Source organism: Zonotrichia leucophrys, chromosome 2 (assembly GCF_028769735.1).
Source record: "Zonotrichia leucophrys gambelii isolate GWCS_2022_RI chromosome 2, RI_Zleu_2.0, whole genome shotgun sequence".
In the NCBI taxonomy this organism is placed as follows: domain Eukaryota; kingdom Metazoa; phylum Chordata; class Aves; order Passeriformes; family Passerellidae; genus Zonotrichia; species Zonotrichia leucophrys.
Window position 1 is genome coordinate 51302442 of NC_088171.1, and position 21043 is coordinate 51323484.

At 36.5% G+C, this 21043-nt stretch overlaps 1 protein-coding gene across 1 annotated transcript in view; it reads right to left on the bottom strand.

Moving 5' to 3' along the window:
• CNTNAP2 (contactin associated protein 2) overlaps positions 1 to 21043 on the bottom strand; it is a 1031263-nt gene that overhangs the window by 583376 nt on the left and 426844 nt on the right. Inside the window, exon 4 of the mRNA XM_064704986.1 lies at positions 3422 to 3569. Coding sequence (XP_064561056.1) covers positions 3422 to 3569 — 148 coding nt within the window. The remainder of the gene's footprint in view (positions 1 to 3421; positions 3570 to 21043) is intronic.

Here is a 21043-nt window from a genome sequence, read left to right on the forward strand (position 1 = left end):
GTGTAAAGACCCTTTTCCCCTTTATGGTTTATGAAACTCATAATTATAAAATAAAAACTAAAAGTTTCATTGACCAAAATGTGGTTTTTATATAATATAATAATTAATTGGCTGTGATTTTTCAAGCTTATTTTGCTCATGAAATTTCTCCATTAGTTTAGCTATTAAGCAATTTCTTTACCCAATTTTAATAATTTTTTTCAAAAATAATATATAGTCAGTTTTCCTCTATAGGAAAAAAAAAAAAACAAACTCAAATTTAATTCTGAACCTTTTTGTAGAGTAAGACCCTATTTCTTTTTTGGTGACTTCTGTGTACTTTTCTGCTAGAAGACAACCTCACAGATCTCATCTACACAAAATACAGATATGAAATTTAAAAGACAGAACAGAATTTAAAGTTTAAGCAAACCAATACTACAAGAAGAGGATTTGGTAATGCTATTAACTTATTCAGGGTACAGATGTGAAGTCTAATTGCTCTCTGGAAAACATACCTCTTTTTAAACTTGATTTGCTGGGCAAGGAAGGACATGGATTTCACCCCTGGTACAAAAAAGGTAAATGTGTATCTTATATACACATACAAACAAAATAGGAACCAGAAATATGGCAATTAGTGATCTGATATTTGAATAAGCAGTTTAATATGAGGAAGCATTTTTCTTAGAGGTCTGAGACTAATGACCAGGTTGCAGCATTGTGCAAGGAAAGAATTTTAACAGTCACTGTGCATGGCTTTCCAATTAAACCTTGTGTGCAATGTGGGAAAATCTGAATTTTGCATCTGAATAGATCTAAATAAAAAAAATACATTAATTTGTTAACTAAAGGAAAAATTAAAATTATGATGTATTGGTCAGCCTTTGATTAAGGTAATAGTTCCAAAATTTGGGGCAGATTTGAGTAGAAGCCAGTTTTTTAATCAGGCTTTTGAAACTGGTGATTATCTAAATGGTTAGTTCCTTAAGTGACAAGAAGGATTAATCTGCAAATAACACTGGTTAATGGCAGCGCTTATATTTATATGCAAATATATGCACTTCTTATCATAAGGTTAAAAACTTGGCCTCTGCCAAAGGACACATCTACATGGAAAGGTGCAGCATTTACACCTGGCTCCAAATAATTCATTTGAAGACAAGCAGAGAATTTGTAAACAGTACTCCCTGGTTACAGTATTCATACCAAAGGGCTGCCTTCCTCTCTTTACACATTTATTTTCTTACTTTTTCTTCTCAGCTGCTGTGCTGCTCTCTACTGATACCATTTTGGGAGCAGCCCAATTCCTGCATGTAAAAACCACATTGCATTGTCCCAGAAATGTTGAAAGAAAAATCCCTTTAAACATAAAACCAAAATATATTATTTTAAATCTTACAATAAAAAAGTCTTCAGTGATTACTGTAATAATTTCCAATACAAACAGAACAGTAATACTCTATCAGTAAAATTATAAAATTATATTGGGACACCTTAGTTCTTCTTTGAAGACACATTTTATCATTATTTTTATTGTTCCATAAATTGTGTCCTTGGCAGGGGCTTTTTATTCTCCTCCAAAAGTTCAGCAAGCAAGCAAGCAACTTTCCATCAAACAACTAAAATAATTTTGTCAGCAAGTTGTGTTTTACTTTTTCTCACATTTACTTTAAGCCTCCAAAAGTATCTTGTTGCATACCTACAGCATTTTGTCTATTCATTTCATCAAAATGTACCATTTTTAAGTGTAAATATTGCAGTAAATATCATGTTTCTGCTACATTTTATTCTGTTGAAGAGAGTTATATTTGACAGTAAACTAGATGTTGGTTTCTTGCATCAAAGGCCTGAATTTACATTTGATGTACAAGCAATCAAGTATACTTAGAAGCAAGTATTTATTATGATGGAAAATTAACCATGCCGTAGTGTTTGGTGTACTTAAAACAGCACATAAAACATTTTAGCAGTATGATGGTAAACACTTGTTTATTAAGAGCCATGTACTGAATAATCAGAGTTGTACCTAAAACTTCAGAAGCTAAATCTCTTTGAGTTGTAGGTAACTTTAGTGAAATCTACAGGTCTTTAGGCGACAGATATCACAGAAACATGGAACAGTTTGCGTCAGAAGGGACCTTCAAAGACCATCTAGTTTAATCCCTCTGCAATAATCACAGACATCTTCAACTAGCTCAGGTTCCTCAGAGTCGCAAAAAGTCTGAGTTTAAATGTTTCCAGGGATGGAGCATCCACTGCCTCTGTGGGTAAATTTTTAGAGTTCTAGAACTCTCATTGTTAAAATAGTCTTTCTTAAATCTAACCTAAATTGACCCCCTATTCATTTAAAAACATTATGCTTTGTCTTATTGCAACAGGTCCTGCTCTTATATTTATAATCATGTGTACCCCCACCACAGCAGCATCAATACTATAGCAAGTTTGATTTGATTTCTCAACTGCGTTCCAGCTGTTGATAAATTCTCTGTGATTCAATATACATTTTTAAAACATTCATTGCACGGAAAAAAGAAAAATAATATCAAAACTCTATTCCTCATGGTTCTATTGGTGTTGAAGGACAGTATGGATTCTGTTGACTATCTAATCAAACAAAAAAAAACCAGTTGAAATCACAGCTGTTTTTGGTAGTCAGGATGGCAAAGGCCTCCAATAGGTCTTATGTCACCTAAGGAAGTCAGTGATGAGTCTTCCACATTTTATTCTAAAGTCCCGTTATTGAAAGACAAGTCTCAAATAACATCTTCCAGCTAAAACACTAGTAAATCCAGGATACTGCCTAAAAAGTACATACAAATAGGATATCATAAACTCATGATTTATGATCATAAATCAGTTTTGCAGGTTTGCTAACTTAAGCACAGGCTGGATTGAATTAAAGGAAGGGCATAATTTCCTAAAGCATTATCAGTTCTGCTCTTAGCTGCGGAAGCCCTGGTACCATTGCTCACCCAGATTTCAGAAGAAATTCTGAAGTCACATTCAAATACTCTACAAAATATCACAAAAAAAGGTGTCAGATATTTAGACAGAATTGTAATTTACTGTTTTATCTTTCTCACCAGGCAATAAATTATGCCCTGCTTCCATTTTATCTTTCATGACCCTACATGACATTTGTTTGAATGTGATCTCTTCCTCAAATGTCCCATTCAAGCTTATACAATAGCCAAAGCCTTCTACAAAAGAAATCATGAAGATGGAAAGGAGCAACTTCAAAGCACTATTGCAAATTCCAATGTTGTATCTTCCAGAGAAGAACAAACTATCAACTCATAATTAAAGTTCCAACAAATTTTTTATGAAGCCCTAGGTAACACAACTAGACTAAAGTCTTTGACATTTGGATTTAATCCAAAATTCCAAGTGAGTTTTTATTTAGGGGAGGGAAAAAAAGGATCATCATGGAAACACTTACAGTAGGAGCAACCGTAGACTTCAGTTCTTAACCCAATTTGGCCCTCTCCATTCCAGTCCAAAGGAACTATCCTCACATAGCGAGCAATAACTGGATGTTGTAAATCATGCCGGACCACGCTGTCAGAGTTTGTATTTCCAGGAAATGCCTAAGGGAAAAAAGAAGAAGAAGAAAAAAATCAGTTCTCGTGTCTTTACAGTTTGCATCTGAAGAAATACATATAAAATCCTATAATAAATATTAATAGTGGAACAAAAAACAAATAATAAGGACTACTATTGCAAACCATAATCATCAAAATATTGAAAGAGATAAAATTTAAGTTGGTATTTTGCTTACAGTTTTAGGAATAGCTAATTACATGCTCAGACACTACTTATTCAAAAAATATATCTTAGAAGAATAAGTATTTTGTTCCATGCATAGTAGATCCAGGTGGTGTTAGATGTAAGGCAGATGAACAAGATCCATTCTTTGGTGGACTCACAAAATTAAAAAATGTTAACTGTTACATTCACCTTATTTTTTTTGTGCTGCAGCTATTGATGTGCTAAACGATGATGGCCCTCCTCACTTCATAAATAAGTTAGTAAGAGACATGAATTAGTGTCTTTGAAGTACTAATATATTTGGGTGGTAAAAGGAAATAAACAGTCCTCTCTTCTGAGCTGAAGAGAAGACAAAGGAAATCATACAGTGACCAAGGACAAAAAATGCTGCTGAGCAGCTGCCTGTTTTCTTAATATTGTTCTAGGAATCACAGAACTTCTTGGAGGGAATAAAAATTTTTATTTCTTTAAATATGCATGTTTTACTGAGCATGCAAGATAATGCTCCATAGTTCAAGAATAAATTCCATTTGGAAATGTTTTTATTTTATGATGCTTGGTATAATCTTATCAAAACCCTACTAAATGTAGATTTGCTGGTTGTTTTAGTTAAGGCTTATTTGTATTTTTTTTTCATTTCCTAGAAGTGTTATGGTCAAAGGAAGCTGAATATAGGAAGACATGCTATTTTCTACACAATTTAATTAAGTTATAGATAAAAAAAGATTCCCAAAATCAAAAGTATTTTCAAAATTTTTACTCTGACTTGTGCTTTATCAGTCTTTTGTCAGAAAGAGAGCTGATCCCAGCAGGTACCTGACATTTCAAGTGTTCCTATTGCTATAGGAATCAGTAACCTCTGCTGAATGCATAAACATAGTCAATAGAGAATAAGGCAGTCCCAGATTAATAAAACACATTCCATTTAGTCTCCAGCAGAAGAGTATCTTTTAAACACAGCCTTCATTTAAATAAATGGGAAAGAGTAATACACGCTTTGTGGATAATGCAAATACCAGGCCAAAATCCATTATTGCAAGACTGAAAAATCAATTTACAGGACCTTGAAAATGATGCACAATTGCTGTAAAATCTCCTTTTCTGGCCAATAGGATTTAAAAGTATAATTTAGACCCACAACTCTAATAGGAGTTTTTTTTTTCTTTTTTAACAGGGAATGAATCTCTGGCTAAAAAGAAAAATAAAATATAGAGTTTTACAATAAGAAGTCTCCTTGCAAAACTATTTTTTTTCAAAAAAAAGTGTAAATCCCTGTATAAATTAGACAAGTTTTTCAGATTATTAATCTCATTAAGTCACTTAAATATTATTGCCAGATATCATGCTTTTTCTTTAACCCAAACCGGGAAAAGTATCAAAATGGCTCACTTATCTTTAAAATACTGTCTCATGAGCCCAATTCCAAAATTCTTTGTTCTATAAGCCATTTCTCTTCTTGTATTGGATACTAACTTCTGTAAGCTGCTTCATATTTCAGCTCACATTGCAACAAAAAGACTGGGAACGTTATTAACCACTTTTCTCAAAGGTAGTGCTCCACAGGACAGCAACAGAATAAGAACAAAAAAAGATAAGAAAATGAGTCTCCAAATCCTTTCTAAACAGTGTTTTTGAACGTTTATTAAATGGAGCTTTCAAACACATTCACCAAGACTTTTGTCACTCCTTAAGAGGAAACTCTGTTTAGCTCCAAAAAATTTTCAAAATTTAACAGGGCAGGTTTATAGGACAGATAACATATTTTAACAGGCCAACTAATACAGTTTAAAATTAATAAATTAAATAAATAATCAATAGTTCATCAGAGTTTGCAGCAAAAATTGTGTGATTTTTAAATTTCACTTTGGCTTTGCCAATATGCTTCAGCCACCCCACTGTAATGGGGACACTGGACAGACATTCAGTATAATTATCTTTGCACAACTAAAGAGAAAAGTGGAGAAAAGTGAAGGTAAGGGTTTGGCAAATTTGGAAGCAAAGCTATGGAAAGTTAATATTCAGACTTATTTTTTATCCTGCACTTAAAGAACAACTACATTCTAATCAATAATTAAAAATAGTAGAGCTAAATTATAAATTCACATAAGCATTGTATATGAAATAGCACAAAGCTTAACAGTAGTGTGTAAGTAGAACTGGCCAAAATGCTTTTAGCTTCCTGTAATAGGACATTTTGCAATTACTTTACAGTGCTCAATTCTATGGACAAAGAAAGAACATTAAAAATGTCCTTTTCAGAAATTGCTTTTTATAATAAAGGGTTAAAAAGAAATTCTCAGCATTAAAGAATTTATCTCTGAAATAAAGAGGCACAGAAATGCCTGAAATGTTAAGTGAACAAAAGTGGACACTTTCATACTTTAACCAAAGAGTAAAATGATGGAAGGATGGTGGTTAGGTTCTCAACCAGATAAACAAAAAGATGTTTGCAATCTCTCAGCTCTCTGCTAAGCAGAGAAAAAATCCCATATTTCACTGAAAAACATCATCCCCTATATACCAGAAAATCTAACTTAGTTAAGGGGAAAATTAATTCTTCACTTCACTTAATTCATGTGAAGAATTCTCCATCCAAATGAATGATCTATTCAGAGATGAGTACTAAAATTGCTTCAGTGTAGGCTCTTTCTAGGATGATATAAAAATAGGGCAATGCATGGAACAGGACAGTGACATTTCTTTTCCTAAACGAGGAACTACTAAATTTTTTTCATAGCTTTCTTTCAATACTAGTACTTTTTCCACAACTTTGATTTTATACTCACTGTTATACTCTTCATAGTTGTTTTTTGCCTTTTTATCAAAGTAAGAAATATTTTATGTCTCTGAATTTCTGGGGAAAAAAAGTCTATGCTTCTAGCTTTATTTTGACACTGCAATAATGAAAACAGTACAGAGTCTGTTCCCTGGGACTATAGCTTTATAAAAGAGCAGAAATAGGATATAGCAATACCATTATAAAATATGGAAACATCCACAGGCAGGCAGAATATGTCTTCAGGAAACACAACTGGGGTCTTTTTGGGACTCCAAGGTGAGCCAAGCTGACTAAACCTTGAAATTTTTATTTTATAGAAAACCCCCCAAATTCCAAACCATTTTTTTTTTTTTTCAAAAACTAGAAGGATTATAAAAGTGAGATGTTGACAGCTTTGGTTATGGCTGCCAGCCCTCTGCACAAAAAAGAAAATCTGGAAAGCGTTTTACACTTGAATTTTCAGGAATCTGGACCATCAGTGAGCAGAGCAGGGCTGGATGGGTGCTGGAAGCTCTCCACCAGCAGTGCAGTGGAATGATATTTGGCACTGCAGGGCAGATCAAATCCAGGGGCCCTAGAAAAATTCACATCATGAACTGGTTCTGCACAAGCTGACTGAAATCCACAGCAGATTTCAGAGAAGACAAGATGTTTAAAAAATTTGTTCCTACTTTACTACTTGGACATTTAAGAAAAAAAGACAAAACCTGAACTTCATCAATTCCTCTTTGCTGGTGAAGATTTGCTTAATACCTATGAAAACTCAGCCCAACTGTGTCATGCAAACTCAAAGAGCAAGAATAAGAGGATTGGGTAAAGGAGAATGCAAGAGATAACTTTAAGGAGAAGGGGGAAAAAAAAAGATGCATAAGAAATACGGTAGGAAAACAGGTTGCAGAAAGAAAGAATAATGGCAAATGAAAAAAAAATGCATCAGAAAGTAACAGATCTAGGTTATTTCCATTTTACCTCAGTTTTGACAGGTTGCTATACTTTAATCTGTACTGAGGGGAGTAAAAGTAAGTCATAGGAAGCAGTGATCTTTTCCTTGAAGAAACATTTCTGCATTCTCTCCATTGAACAGCACAATTAGCAACACTACAATTTGCATACTCTACACTTTGCCTAAAAAAAATCACGTTCAAAGCAAAACATTTTTATAGCATTCTGCATAATCACCTCACACAGAAATGCATCTGAAAAGAAAACAAAAGCAACTGAAAGTAATTAAAAGCTATAGCAGCTATTTCCCTTATCCCAAATGATGAAATCCTCAAATGATTCATCAAGTCCTAAATTTCATCTTTGAGAATTGTGGTTTTAAAATGACCAGAACTCCTAAGAGCTCAGAATGGTGAGCTCATAGGAACTTGATTCTATTATCAGTTCTAGCAGTAAATCCCAGTTTCAGTGGCAATCCACATACTCCCTCAGCCATATTTCTCTCTTTTATATAAATGAGTTATAAATGAGCGCGTGCATATATATATATATATATATGTATGTATAACCCCAATGTTATCTTTCACTAGAATTGAGTAAACTTTTTTGTCCTATGCTCAAAACCTTTCCTAGCATTTTTTAATCAGATCCATCTTTTTGTTCACCTTACACCCTTATATTCTCTACTGACTCCTAGGAAATTTACTTTCAAGTTCAAATTCTCTCTTTGTATGCTGAAAACATATTCTAACCACACATTCATAATAATTTGATGAACAATTTAATGGAATTATCATTGCATGCAAAGACTAAAGCCCAAAGCTTATTTGCTGCCTTTTAGCCTTTCGCATTTCAAAACAAAACAAAATTATTTAGCAACATAACATTATTGATATTTATAACAAAATATGCCTCCATTTTATAGCCTGATAACTATTTTACTCAAAAAGAACTTCACCTCCTCTACTGGAACTTTGATTTTTTGGTATTTTAACAAAAACCTCCAGAAATGTCTAATTAAAAAAAAAAAAAAGGGATACTGTCATTTTTTATTCACAAATAACTTGTAGGGATTCCGTTCTGTATAATGTACCTAGAAAATGTTTTTAAAACTTAAAGACAGAAAATTGAAGAGCAAGATTTGATACCTAAGCATAATTTTGGATACCTGAAAAAAAATTACAAATATGAGCTTCATTATCAAATCTGTGAGTTTTAATGTGTTGATGTTTGCAGTTTTTATTTTAAAATGAAAAACAAATGAAACTCCTATACACAAACAGAAAAACACAAACCAAAAATCCCCACACCCTCCCAACTACTGCATCCAGAATGTTACCCAGTAACAGGATGTAAATGAAACATTCTTTTATCTTCTAGTACTGTTGTAGGATATTATCATAGTTTAATTTACTTTGAGTAAGGAAGCTTAAACAAACAAAGAACTTCCTATCTATGTTGCTCAGAAATCCCAAACACAAGAATTAAGAGCTTTTCTCATACTTTATGTACAATTGTTCATTCTTTATTTATGCACAGAAATACTACCAAGTTATCTGAATTTTGCTAGGGAAACTGACTTCTTTTAAGGACTGGACAGCAACCCTTTGTAGACTTTGTATCATTGGAATACTTGAGGCAGGACGTCTGACAATGCACATGTGTACGGACTGAAGGGTTTTGTTTGTTTTTCTTTTACCCACAGCTCCATTTAATAATCCTATTCCCCTGACCTTTAGACTCATGAGCAAGGGACACGGACATATGGATGCTGTTAAATTTTACTTTATGGGACACCACAGCATCTCAGCAAAGGCACCAACAGCGTTGCATTTCTCTATGTCCTGAAATTGAATACACTATTCCAGAGATGTGTGAAATATCTCAGTGGCAAAGATATTCTTCCCTTTTTGGTAAAAACACCAAACATAACATGTAAAATTTCTAAAACAGATACTAACAAAGCTCCTAAATTATTTTCTGGCCTGTATAATGAAGAAGAAATTTTAACCCCTATGCTGAGCCATATAAGTTTTGTTCTACTTGACATAAAATGGGAACAATCTTAAAATTATTTTGAACCTAAGCTATACACAAAAAATATTAAAACATAATTAGGGTTGTAGAGTCAACACTAATAGTAGAAGTTATGTTTCCTGCAGAGTCTTAACAAATTCCTGAATATCATTATGATATTAATTTATGTACATAATTACCTGCTATTAATTCCCCAGAAATTCTTACAGTTCCCAGAGAGAAAATTGTGATTATTCATCCTGATACACTCAACATCTGAGGCTGGAATACCTTGAGGTTTTAGGGTGGTTTGTTTGTTTTTCTCATTTTTAACCATATCTAAATTCCAGAGGAAAACCACATGAGCTTGATGTGGAAAATTTTGCTGATGGAAGCCTGTCCCAGTCTTTTGCAATTTGTTCCCAAGATTTAGTATCCAGCATTTACAGTTTCATTTAAATTGAGAAAATACAACCTTCCCACCACTGAATAACATTCCATCTTTGTTGTTAAGATCAACTGATTGCTTTATTAGTAGTAGCTTCTGAACACATTGGGGAGTAATCATTATCTTGCTCTTAGTCTTAAACACACTAAACAGATTTTAACACTTAGACACTGCAAGACCCACTCCAGGAGCAGCATGGGGTTTCATAATGAATAGGACTGGTATCTCTGAGATAGCTCCTTTATTTGCATGAGTGAATGAAGTACACGATGTCCATGCCTGTGGATTGCCAGATGGGAATGGGCCATCTCCCATGAAGTCAACAGACAGACTGTGCCATACAGCACAGGTGCTGGATTCTCTTTGTGACAGTTCCAATGTGGTGCTAGACAGCAAAGCTGCAAAAACATTTTCTGTGGCATTTAGTATAGTTCCAGGGAGACACAAAACGATTAGGTAGTTTTGCCTTAATCTTCACTGCCTCTGTTCCACATAAATGGAATATGGAGTAAAAAATTAAATTATTTTATGGGGTTGTAAAAATAAAATAATTCTTATTAAGCACTTTGTCAAGTATTCACATTGGTGTCTAAATTAGAAAGCTGAGCCTTTTGTGGTCAGTGAAGCAAAGTGGGAGACAGGAACTAAATTAAAAGCTTACCACTCTCCAGTTGCTGCACAGTGAAATATAAATTTTTCTGGGTACAATACAAATGTACTCTACAAAATAAAGAATGTGATCAACACCTTAGTTCCAAAAAGTTGCCCACAGACTGATTCATGTTAAAAGAATACAAAAATCAGTACAAAATGGTTGTACAGACAGGATAAAACATGCTTTCTCTACATGAGTTGTGAGATTTTATTCATTGATACACAAAAAATTACTTCTGCTGCATCTTCTGTAGAATGAGAGACAGGGAGAACGTATTTCCCAAACACCTAAGCACAATTGCAATCATTACTGAAATAATAACAGCAACATCACTGGCTGCTGGTCCACAGAGCTCAGCAGTAACAGGAGCTCTCACCTTGAGAAGGTCAAACACAGGGGAACTCAGGTCCTTGGTTTCTTTCCCTCTCTACTACTGATGTATTTAGAAATTTTTGCACACTTTGATGATTTTCAAGTAGTTTTTCAGTAATTTTCAGAACTGTGCTCCTTGTCTCACTCTTGTCTCAAAGCTTCTTGTATCTCTTCTGCACAGCCCCACTACTCTACTGGGTTACTTGCCACTCAAGCTGTTGAGGCTGTTACCAGAGGGCACATTTAGGAGAGGGAAGCACAAACTCAGCAGTGTCATTCCACACTCCCTGACTTAGTGCTTTGGATTAAAAACTAAAACTCCCTGCAGGAAAAAATACAAAGTCAAAATCTGTTTTAAATACTGTTGAGAATCATCTATCTTCAGTAAGGGCATAGCAACTACAGAAAGCTTTTTAGCTCTAATTAGTTTATATCAATCTAAACAGCAATCTTTACCCATAATAGAAAATACTGATTTGTGACTTCAGCTTATAACTATAAATAAAAATTACTGCTCTTGCTGGTTTTATATTCTTTTGAGTCATATATAAATCATTATTATTAGCATTTAAGATAAACTTTTCTCAGTTATTAATAGTTTTCATTGCTATGTTTCATTTGCAGAAGAGTCCAGAGACTGCTTTCCAGATCATTCCAATTCTGACTAGACTATTAGCATGCCAGAAACAACTGTGAAACAAAACTTTGCATATCTGAAATAGTTGCAAGTATACAATTGTAAAACAATCAGTGAGGAATAAAGTCTGGTTATTCTGTATTAATTACTTCATACACAAAGTCAATATTGTATACTGAGATAAAATAAACAAACTTTGAACACAAAATTTAAATAATCAGGTGCTTTTCTTTTATACTTTCAGTATCTATTTAATGCTGGGATTTTAGTTAATTGCAAATAGCACTTATATTCTCCACAATTCAGATAAGCTTCCCAGTAATGGGAAACAAAACTGGATTAAAAAGCCAATAAGCTGTCTTTAAACATGTTTCAGCTGTTCTTAAATAATATTAAAACATTAAAAAATTGATTTATAATTATAGAAACATAAAAATAATGCATTAGAAATAATTTTGAATCTTTTGGGGTTTTTTTTTGCATGCTTCCAAGTTGCAAAATTTATGAAATAAATGAAGCTCACATATAATATTAAGTCAATATTTAGCAAAAAATTACTAAAGAAAAAAAAGGAAAAATAGCATTGTTGCCATCTTCATTGCACTAATGTTTCAGTTTCTGGCTGTAGGTACAGTACTCTCATAATATGTTAAGATGAAAGAAAATAAAAGTAACCTATCTAAAATATTTCACATACACTAAAGTTAGGAATTCCAAAGGGTGATGCAGGCAATATCAACTATGATACAAGAACTCACTAATCATTTTCCTTTCCTCCTATTCACCCTAGGCAGAACCCATACTCTAAAAATCACCATCTTCATTAGGATCTTCCGGAGGAAGGTTCTCAAGTTTAGAGCCTTCCGGTCTGGGAACCATGACAAGAGCAAAAATAAAAACCTGTAACCAACATGTAACTATGAGATGAAAATGTCAATGAAAGATGTCCATGAAAAATGTGTAACTCCTTTCTAAAACTCAGTGTAAGCTTAAAAAGGGTTTTAGATGCAGAGAATCATAAGCAAAATGGCATGCAAGCAAACACAAAATTCTTGTCTCAGGAAGAATACCTGGAGTAGGATTCTTCAGAATAGTATTTTCAAACTGATCAAAGGAATATTTCTAAGAAATCCCCAAAGGCAGAATTACAGTATGTGATGGGCTTCAAACATGCCAGCTTGTCCTTCAACTTGAATTCAATAGCTGCTCATCTTTCCAGGGAAAAAAGGACATTTTAACCACTTGGCTTTTTGAAATTATACCAAAAAGCCACAAGAATATTTTATAAAGGAATGTGGAAAGAAATATCTGAATTGTCAGAAGCTACCTCTTTCTTCAGGGAGTTCTTTTCTTTTTTCCTTTTTCCTGCTAAGATGATCATGACTGAAAGAATTTGGGAGATATGCAGAATTCTTGTGTTTCTGCTCAAATCCATTCTCAGTCTTCATACAAAAAGTGTGTAGCATCTATATGAGAAGTTCAGAATAAGAAGTAATCTTTGATTTGAAACTCCTGAATTTAGTAAACTGTTAGATGTCTTAACATAATGGAATAGGAAATACTGAAGGTTCTATTTTTGTTTTAAAGTATATAATTTGATTTCATCCTATTCCCTCTTTTGCAACTGCATTCTTTCAGAAGTTTTATTTTTCTCTTTTGCAGAGATAATATGCATCTAGAATTTCCATATTCTGTTGTTTTGTTCAGGTTTGCATCAACTACTACTCCAAAGGTAACTGTATAGACATCTTTTCGTTGAAATGCCTTCAAATGGCTGTTAGCATCTGAAATAGGAAGATTTTCATAAATCAAAACCTTTGTTTAATAGTCACCAAATGTAAATCTAATTTGAAAACTGTAATTGAAAGAGGAAAGGGTTTTAAAATTTTGATCACCTGTCCAGTTCTCTTTAAAATTCATTAAACAAGTACTAAAGTGATGTAAAGGCCTAATTTTCTTTCAATAGAGACTTCCTAAATTTAATTTTAAGTTGTGTCATAAATCTTAGGGGATTGAACATTAGAGTCAATTGATAACTAGTTGCGTGCAAGTCATTTTTTTTCCTCACAAGCATTGACAATTTTATTTGACTCAGATATTTCTGGTTTATTTATTTTTGGCAGCCAGGATACATGCTTCCCTGGCCAAGGAGGCAGTGACATTCTGAGTTTAGCATAACTTCATTGCACTCTTTTCTATCACTTTGCAGGATTGACAGCCTGCATGGCCACTAACTTAAAAGAAGAGTTAGATGTCAGTAGAGCAACATTGTTGTTATTGACAGCTTCATGTGTCTTACTATTCATATAGAAGGAGAAGGTGGATTTTCTGATGTACAAAGATCTTTATTACTTAGGTGCATTACTTGTTTTACATGATTCTGATTGCCTGTGACAAAGATTTGCTACACCACAGAGAAGATTATGGTTCTGTTCCTATGCAAAGGCCCAAACTGATCGGGAAAAGGCTGGCAGATACTCAGTGAATCTTTTTTTTTTTATTTTTCTGAAACTACATCACACTGACACTGCTGTTTTCCAGTCAGGGGAAGTGTTTGCAGCATCACCAGCTTTTGCAGAGTGAAGACACCATTATCTTTTTGCTATTAGTCTGTTATATACCTTTCTCTAAAACTAATACAAGAGAAACCAAAAACATCCTTTTGTGGATATTTATAGGAAGGAGGAGTGTAAAGACAAAGGTACCGGGATCTCCCTATCTTTCCCTTTCCCTGACTTCCAGACTTATTTATTTACTGCCTGGGAGTATTTTGAAAACACGCTTGCAAGTGCTCAGAACTATTTCGGAGCTCTTCAGATGAAAGAGGCCATCATAATGTTACTCTGTTTCTCTACAGGATCACAGAAAGCACCTGCAGGAATTGCCTTTACAGACATTTGATAAAACTCTGTAAATACTTGTAGTAGCATAAGCACAGCAGTCAGGAATGACTGCTGGCAGTTCTGTTTGCTGCTTACTTACTGTGTGAACTGAGACTGACACCCCAATGCCTCTGAAACTCATTCTGCCTGTGAGACAGAGATAATTCTCTTGGAAGTGTTTGTTGAGAATTAATTAGCTATCATTTATGCATTGATTCTTTAAAAAAAAAAAAACAATCCATTCACTCATTTTTACATCCCGGCTCACCCAAATAAATAAATAAATAAATAAAAAACCAAACCAAAAAAATCAAAGAGATTCATTGACTTCGGTGGCCAGAGGAGAGCATTATGATAATCTGTTCTGGAGTTCAGTAGACACAATGCCAGCTCCCATGCAATAGTTCAGTTTACAAGCTCATAGTCTGGGGTAAAGTGCATCATTCATGAAGTTATCCTGTCTTGATTCCAAAACTGAAAGTGATAAAAATATCAAATTTATCACACCCCTACAGAAGCTTTTCCATACTTATATTCAGTGTTAAATATATGCATTATTTCTACTTGGTTTGTTCATCCAGTCACTGGATCTTATTATGCCTTTTGTATCTATCTCTGTATCTAAGAATAGTTCGCTATTAGGGGAAACTTCTTTTTAAGAACCTGGGAAACTAGGGAGAAAATACTCACTGTGTTGCTATAACACTAAAATAATCAGGTAATTAAGCAAAATATGAAATTTGTCTGGGACAACTTGCAAAATGACAACATGACCTGGCTTCCAAACCTTTACAGGCTTTCTTTTAAAGCCACTAGCTTCCTTCCTCCCTTCCCACAATGGATGTAAAAATCAGGCTAAAATAACAGCATGGATTTCCATTCATTTTTTGTGGAATTCATTCTGTTTTCATGTCACTGACTTAAATACCAAGGTTCAAAACAGGATCACCAAAAGGTTTCCAATTATCATTACATTATGCATTAAAATCTAGCTGGGATTGCAATACTTTATGATGAAAGAAAACTTTTAGGCAGTCTCCAGCATGCTTCATGCAAACTCATCTGTGACAATGCTACAAGCAATATAGTAACACAATAGCTTATATTTCCATTTAAAAATCATGAATCCTTTTTTTGTTCAGATAATCTCTGGGTGATCCAAACTGATGACTTAGAATAAGAGAAATATTATGTAGTTGTCATATTAATGCATTGGAGGTCATGGTTAATATCCAGTTTTTAGGAAGAATGTAACAAAAAATTCATTCTGTCTTTGAATTAAGATGTTAGGGATTTTTTAAAGACACCATTTCAGACTCATATATATATACACAATATAATTATTCAGCCTTGTTAAGATAGGCTTGGTCATGGAAGAATAATAAAATGTTTACTTTAGAATGAAGAGCAAAGCAAGGTGGGAAGAAAGCAGCAGTGATAGATCCTTGTTTTCAACAACTTTTCATAAATTCTCTTGGGAAGCCAACTGAATTTCATTGAAGGGAGTGAATCAATGGTCCTTCATAAAAAGAAAATCAATTAGAAAGTCATTACCTGAAAATTAGCACTCAAAAAACAAAATTCCATTTTAAAGCCAATTAGACTGCATGTCAGTACTAAGCTGAATTGCATTTGCATTGATGTATGCAAAATGATTTACATCCTCCATCCCTAAGAAACGTAGAGAGTGAAAAATTAAAGAACATATTTAGAGACACTGCTGAATTTATTTTTTTGTAAGCTATCTATCTCAAGCAGCAGATGACCATGCTGGGCTTTTAAATAGCTTTACATTGTATATCTCAAGTACTGATGTTATTATTGGAATTACAACACTTGAGGCAATCTTACTTCTCCTCCCTGTCATAACAACACATTGGAAAACAACTGCTAATATAAAAGCTAATATAAAACAGGGGGCTGAAGGAGAGTAAGTGCCCCAAGAGCCTCTTTCTCCCAATTGCTTGCCATAGTACTGGCATGATTTGAGGCACACTGGAAAGAGAAAAAACTTTTAACTATAAAGAAGGAGTAGATGGCATCTCATGGAAGAGTTAAAATCTCCTCCTGGGCAGCGACTGGATAATTAATCCATCCTGTTTATAGTGATAGGATTAGTCCTGCTGTGCCTGGATCTGCCAGCATAGAAAGGGTGGTATATCCTTCTTTCACATGTCTGGTCTGGGTAACACAGGAAGCAGCAGAACCCAGGCCCTGAGGATGGGACATTGCAGCCTGCAGTGCTGAAGAGGAACTCTGATAAGAATGGCTCAGAGAATTGCATCTTTGCAAGGGGGAGGGCACTGCCTCTACATCTCCAATCAGAGATTTATCTTAAGGACAGAAGATGAAAATAAAAGAAATAAGGCACAGAAATATGAATTCATTATGGAACATCAAGCACATCTTAATCACATACTTCACATCATGCACACACTTATGTAGAATTAGGTTAAATGGCTAAAATGTTAAGTGCCATCTTGAAATGAGACACTTTTCTGAGCTGGGGTAATTGTTCCAGAGTTAGTTGAAGAGGCAACAGCAGAGATATCAGTGGTGACCGAGGTCAGTCTTGTGGAGACTGTTGGAATGTGCTGTGTGGGAGGATCCCAAGCTCAGGGACACCTGATCAGCTACCCAAGGCCCCCTCAGGACTCTGCAGCCCTCATGAGCCCATCAGGAAAGGAGGGGGCATTGCCAGGAGCCATTGCCATTTAAATGTTGTTTCCAGGGAATGTGAGCAGCCATGAGGGCAGCAAACAGAGCTGGCAAACAGGGTATGGCACATTAGAACGGTGTGGGACATGAGAAGGTTGTGGCAAGGGTGTGGCACAGCAGTTTGCTCAGATGTTCTGCAGGCAGGTCACAAAGGTAGGGCACAGAACCTGGGGAAGGAGTCATTGCCCATCAAACATTCCATTGGAATGGAAAGTTTTGGGCTTCTTAGGAAAGAGAGACTAGGGAAGAAAGTAGGGGATGTAGCCCTCTATGTAAATAACTGGCTGGAGACTATGGAACACTGCTTAGGGAAGGATGAAGATCCAGCTGAGAGCTTATGGGAGAAGATTAAAGGGAAAGCAGGGACAGGGGATGTTATAGTGAGAGCCTGTATCAGACCAATCAAGACGATGGTGCAGATGAAGCCCTCTATAGGCAGACAGGAGTGGCCTCACACTTGTAAGCTCTGGTCCTCATGCCGGATTGCAACCACCTCAAATCTGTTGGAGGGAGAGCATGGCAGGGCACAAGTAATCCCAGAGCCTCCTCAAATGGGTTAACAACTTCCTTAGACAGGTGATTGAAAAGCCAACAAGAAGGTGCCTCTCTGGACGTTGTGCTCACCAAGAGCAAGGAGCTGGTGGGGAATGCAGTGCTTCAGGGCAGGCTTGGCTGCAGTGACCAGGAGATGGTGTTTATGATCCTGATAACAGCAAGGAGGGCACACAGCAAGCTCAGTGCCCTGACTTCAGGAGAGCAGACTTTGGCCTCTCCAAGGACCTATTTGGTAGAGTCCCATTGGATAGAGCCCTGGAAGACAGAGGGGCCCAAGATCACTGGCTGAATTTCAAGGATCACCTCCTCCAAGCTCAGGAGCAAGGTATCTCAACAAGGAGACTGAGCAAAAATGCCAGGAGGCCTCTAGGGATGGTTAAAGAGCTGCTGTGCACACTCAAAGAGAAAAAAAAAAGCTTTCAGAAAGTGGACACGAGGACAGGTAGCCTGAGAGGAATACAGGAAAATTGTATGGGAAGCTAGAGACAAGGTTCAGGAAGCCAAAGACCAGTTAGAATTGAGCATGGCTAGGGGCACTAAGAATAAGAGGAAAGGCTTTGAAACATGTGTTGCAAACAAGATAAAGGATAGAGATAATGTGGGCCCTCTCCAGAAGGAAAGGGAGACATGACTATGATGGACAAAGAGAAGTCTGAGGTTCTGAACAACTTCTGTGTCTCAGTCTTCAATGGCAAGTGCTCCACCTACAACATCCAAGTCAAGAAAGGAAAATGCAGGTACTGGGAGAATGAAAACGCTGAGCCCCCTGTAGGAAAGGATCAGGTCTGAGACCATCCAAGGAAACTCAATGTACACCAGTCCATGGGACCCAATGAGGTTCATCTGTGGGTTCTGAGGGAGCTGGCAGATGAATTTACTAAACTACTATCCATAATTTTTGAAAAATCTTGGCACTCAGGTAAATTCCTTGATGACTGTGAAAAAAGGGAAATGCAAGTCTCATTTTTAAAAAAAGAAAAGCAGAAGACTGGAGGAACTACAGACCAATCAGTCTCACTTCTATGCCAGGCAAGGTCATGGAACAGATTCTCCTGTAAACTGCTAACGTACAAGGAAGAGAAACACATGGTTGGTAATAGGTGGCTTCACAAAAGGGAAATTGTGCCTGACAAATCTGGTGACCTTCTGTGACAGGGCTACAGCGCTGGGTGACAGGGACAGAGGAACTGACTTTGCCTATCTGTACTTATGCTAAGTGTTTGATACTGTCCTACAGAATGATCTTGTCTCCAAGTTAGAGAGATAGGAATTTGATGTATGGATGTCACAACTCAGTACATCCTTCCAGGTGTCCAGAGTTGCAGAGGACCCCGTTGGGGGGCTTGGAGACCCTGGCATGCTGCCCAGAACACCTGGGGATTTGATTTTGACCCTTGGAGCAAGTTGACAGCTTTGTATGAGGATGTGAAAGTCACAGAGGTTTGAATAGTGTAATAACAAAATGATTACAGGGTGAAAATGTAGATTTTAGGATTTTTGGTATGGGGGTTATGGGGACAAGATGGAGGAATCAGGGTGTGTCTAGTCATTCTTCTTTCTTCTTCTTATTCTCCATTTTCTGCTGTGATCTTGGCACTTGGGGATTGGTTTAGAGTAGAAGTGCACTAACAGGTGACAGGTATTGGGAATTAAGTGTAAATATGATATGTGTAGCTTGTAGTATAAAAGGACAACACCACCTCAGGGGCTGTCAGAGTGCCTGTGGCTGCCCTGCTGAACAGACCTCAGCTGGGCAGAAAGAAAATTTTATAGATAAGAATTAAAAAGCAACCTCAAGACCAAAAAGTGAAGAGTCCAGACTTGTTCTTCAGTTGCACGGGCCAAAGCAGAGATATCCTACACATCTCGGGGCAGCAAATATCAACAGCAACCAGAGAGATGGTGGATAAAGAACTGGCCAGATAACAAAGAGTCCACACTGACACCAGTGGTGTTCCTCTGGGGTCAGTACTAGGGCCAATTGTTATACAACATTTTTGGTGGTAATATGGACAGTGAGATCAAGAGCACTCTCAGAAAACTTACAGATGACACCAAGCTCTGTGGGGGTGCAGTTACAGACTGGAAGGAAGGGATAATGTCATCCAAAGGGACCTTGACACGCTTGAGAGATGGTTTGATGCAAACCTCATGAAGTTCAGCAAAGCCAAGTGCAAGGTCCTGCACCTGGGTCACTGCAATCCCAGACACACCAATGGCTTGGGCAGAGAAGTGATTCAGAGCAGCCCTGCTAAGGAAGACTTGAGGGTTAGAGGTGAGGAAAAACTCCACACCAGCCAGCTGTATGCGCTCACAGCTCAGAAAGACAATTGAATCCTGGGCTGCATCACAAGGTATATGGCCAGCAGCTCAAAGGAGGTGATTCTGCCCCTCTACTCTGATCACATGTGATTCCACCTGGAGTACTGTGCTGTCCCCAACATTAAAAGGACATGGAACTGTTGGAGCAAGCTGAGAAGAGGGCTGCAAAATTGATAAGAGGGCTGGAGCATCTCCCCTTCCTTTCTCAGAACATGGGCTGAGAAAGTTGAGGCTGTTCATCCTTGAATAGAGAAGGTTGTGTGGAGACCTCATAGGAACCTTCCAGTATCTGAAGAATCCTAGAGGGAAACTGGAGAGGGGCTCTTTGTCAGGAACTGTAGTGATAGGACACAGAGTAATGAGTACAAATTGAAAGAGAGGAAATTTAGGTTAGGTAAGAAGAATTTTTTTTTTAGTATGAGTGTGGTTACACACTGGAAGAGGTTGCCCAAAGACACAGTGGATGCCTCAACCCTGGCAATGATCAAGGCCAGGTTGGATAAGGCCTTGAGTAACTTGGTCTAGTAGGAGGTGTCCCTGCACCTGCTAGGGGCACTGAAACTGGATGGTCCATTCCAACCCCTTAGCTATGTCAATATGTCTATGTCTATAATTCTATGATTCAAGAGCTTAATGTAGGTGGAAAATTGGAGTCACAGACATGCTAGACTACCAAGACATCCCTACCAGCTCAGCAGATGTGACACAGGAGGTCTGATACTAACCAGCAGCTTGTGGCAGGGCAGCATGCCCAAGGTGTCTCTCAGCTGGTGCTGGGTACCTAAATTCAGGAAATGGATTTTCACAGTACGTTCTTAGAACACATGTCTGTGTATGAGATTAATCCTGTCCCAGGATTCTGTACTTCTAGCAATAGAAACTTAGTTCAGTGAAGAAATTTAGATTAAAATTCTGCCTGTTCTGATAACATTTGCACAAATAGATGTATTCTAGGTATTCTATGCCA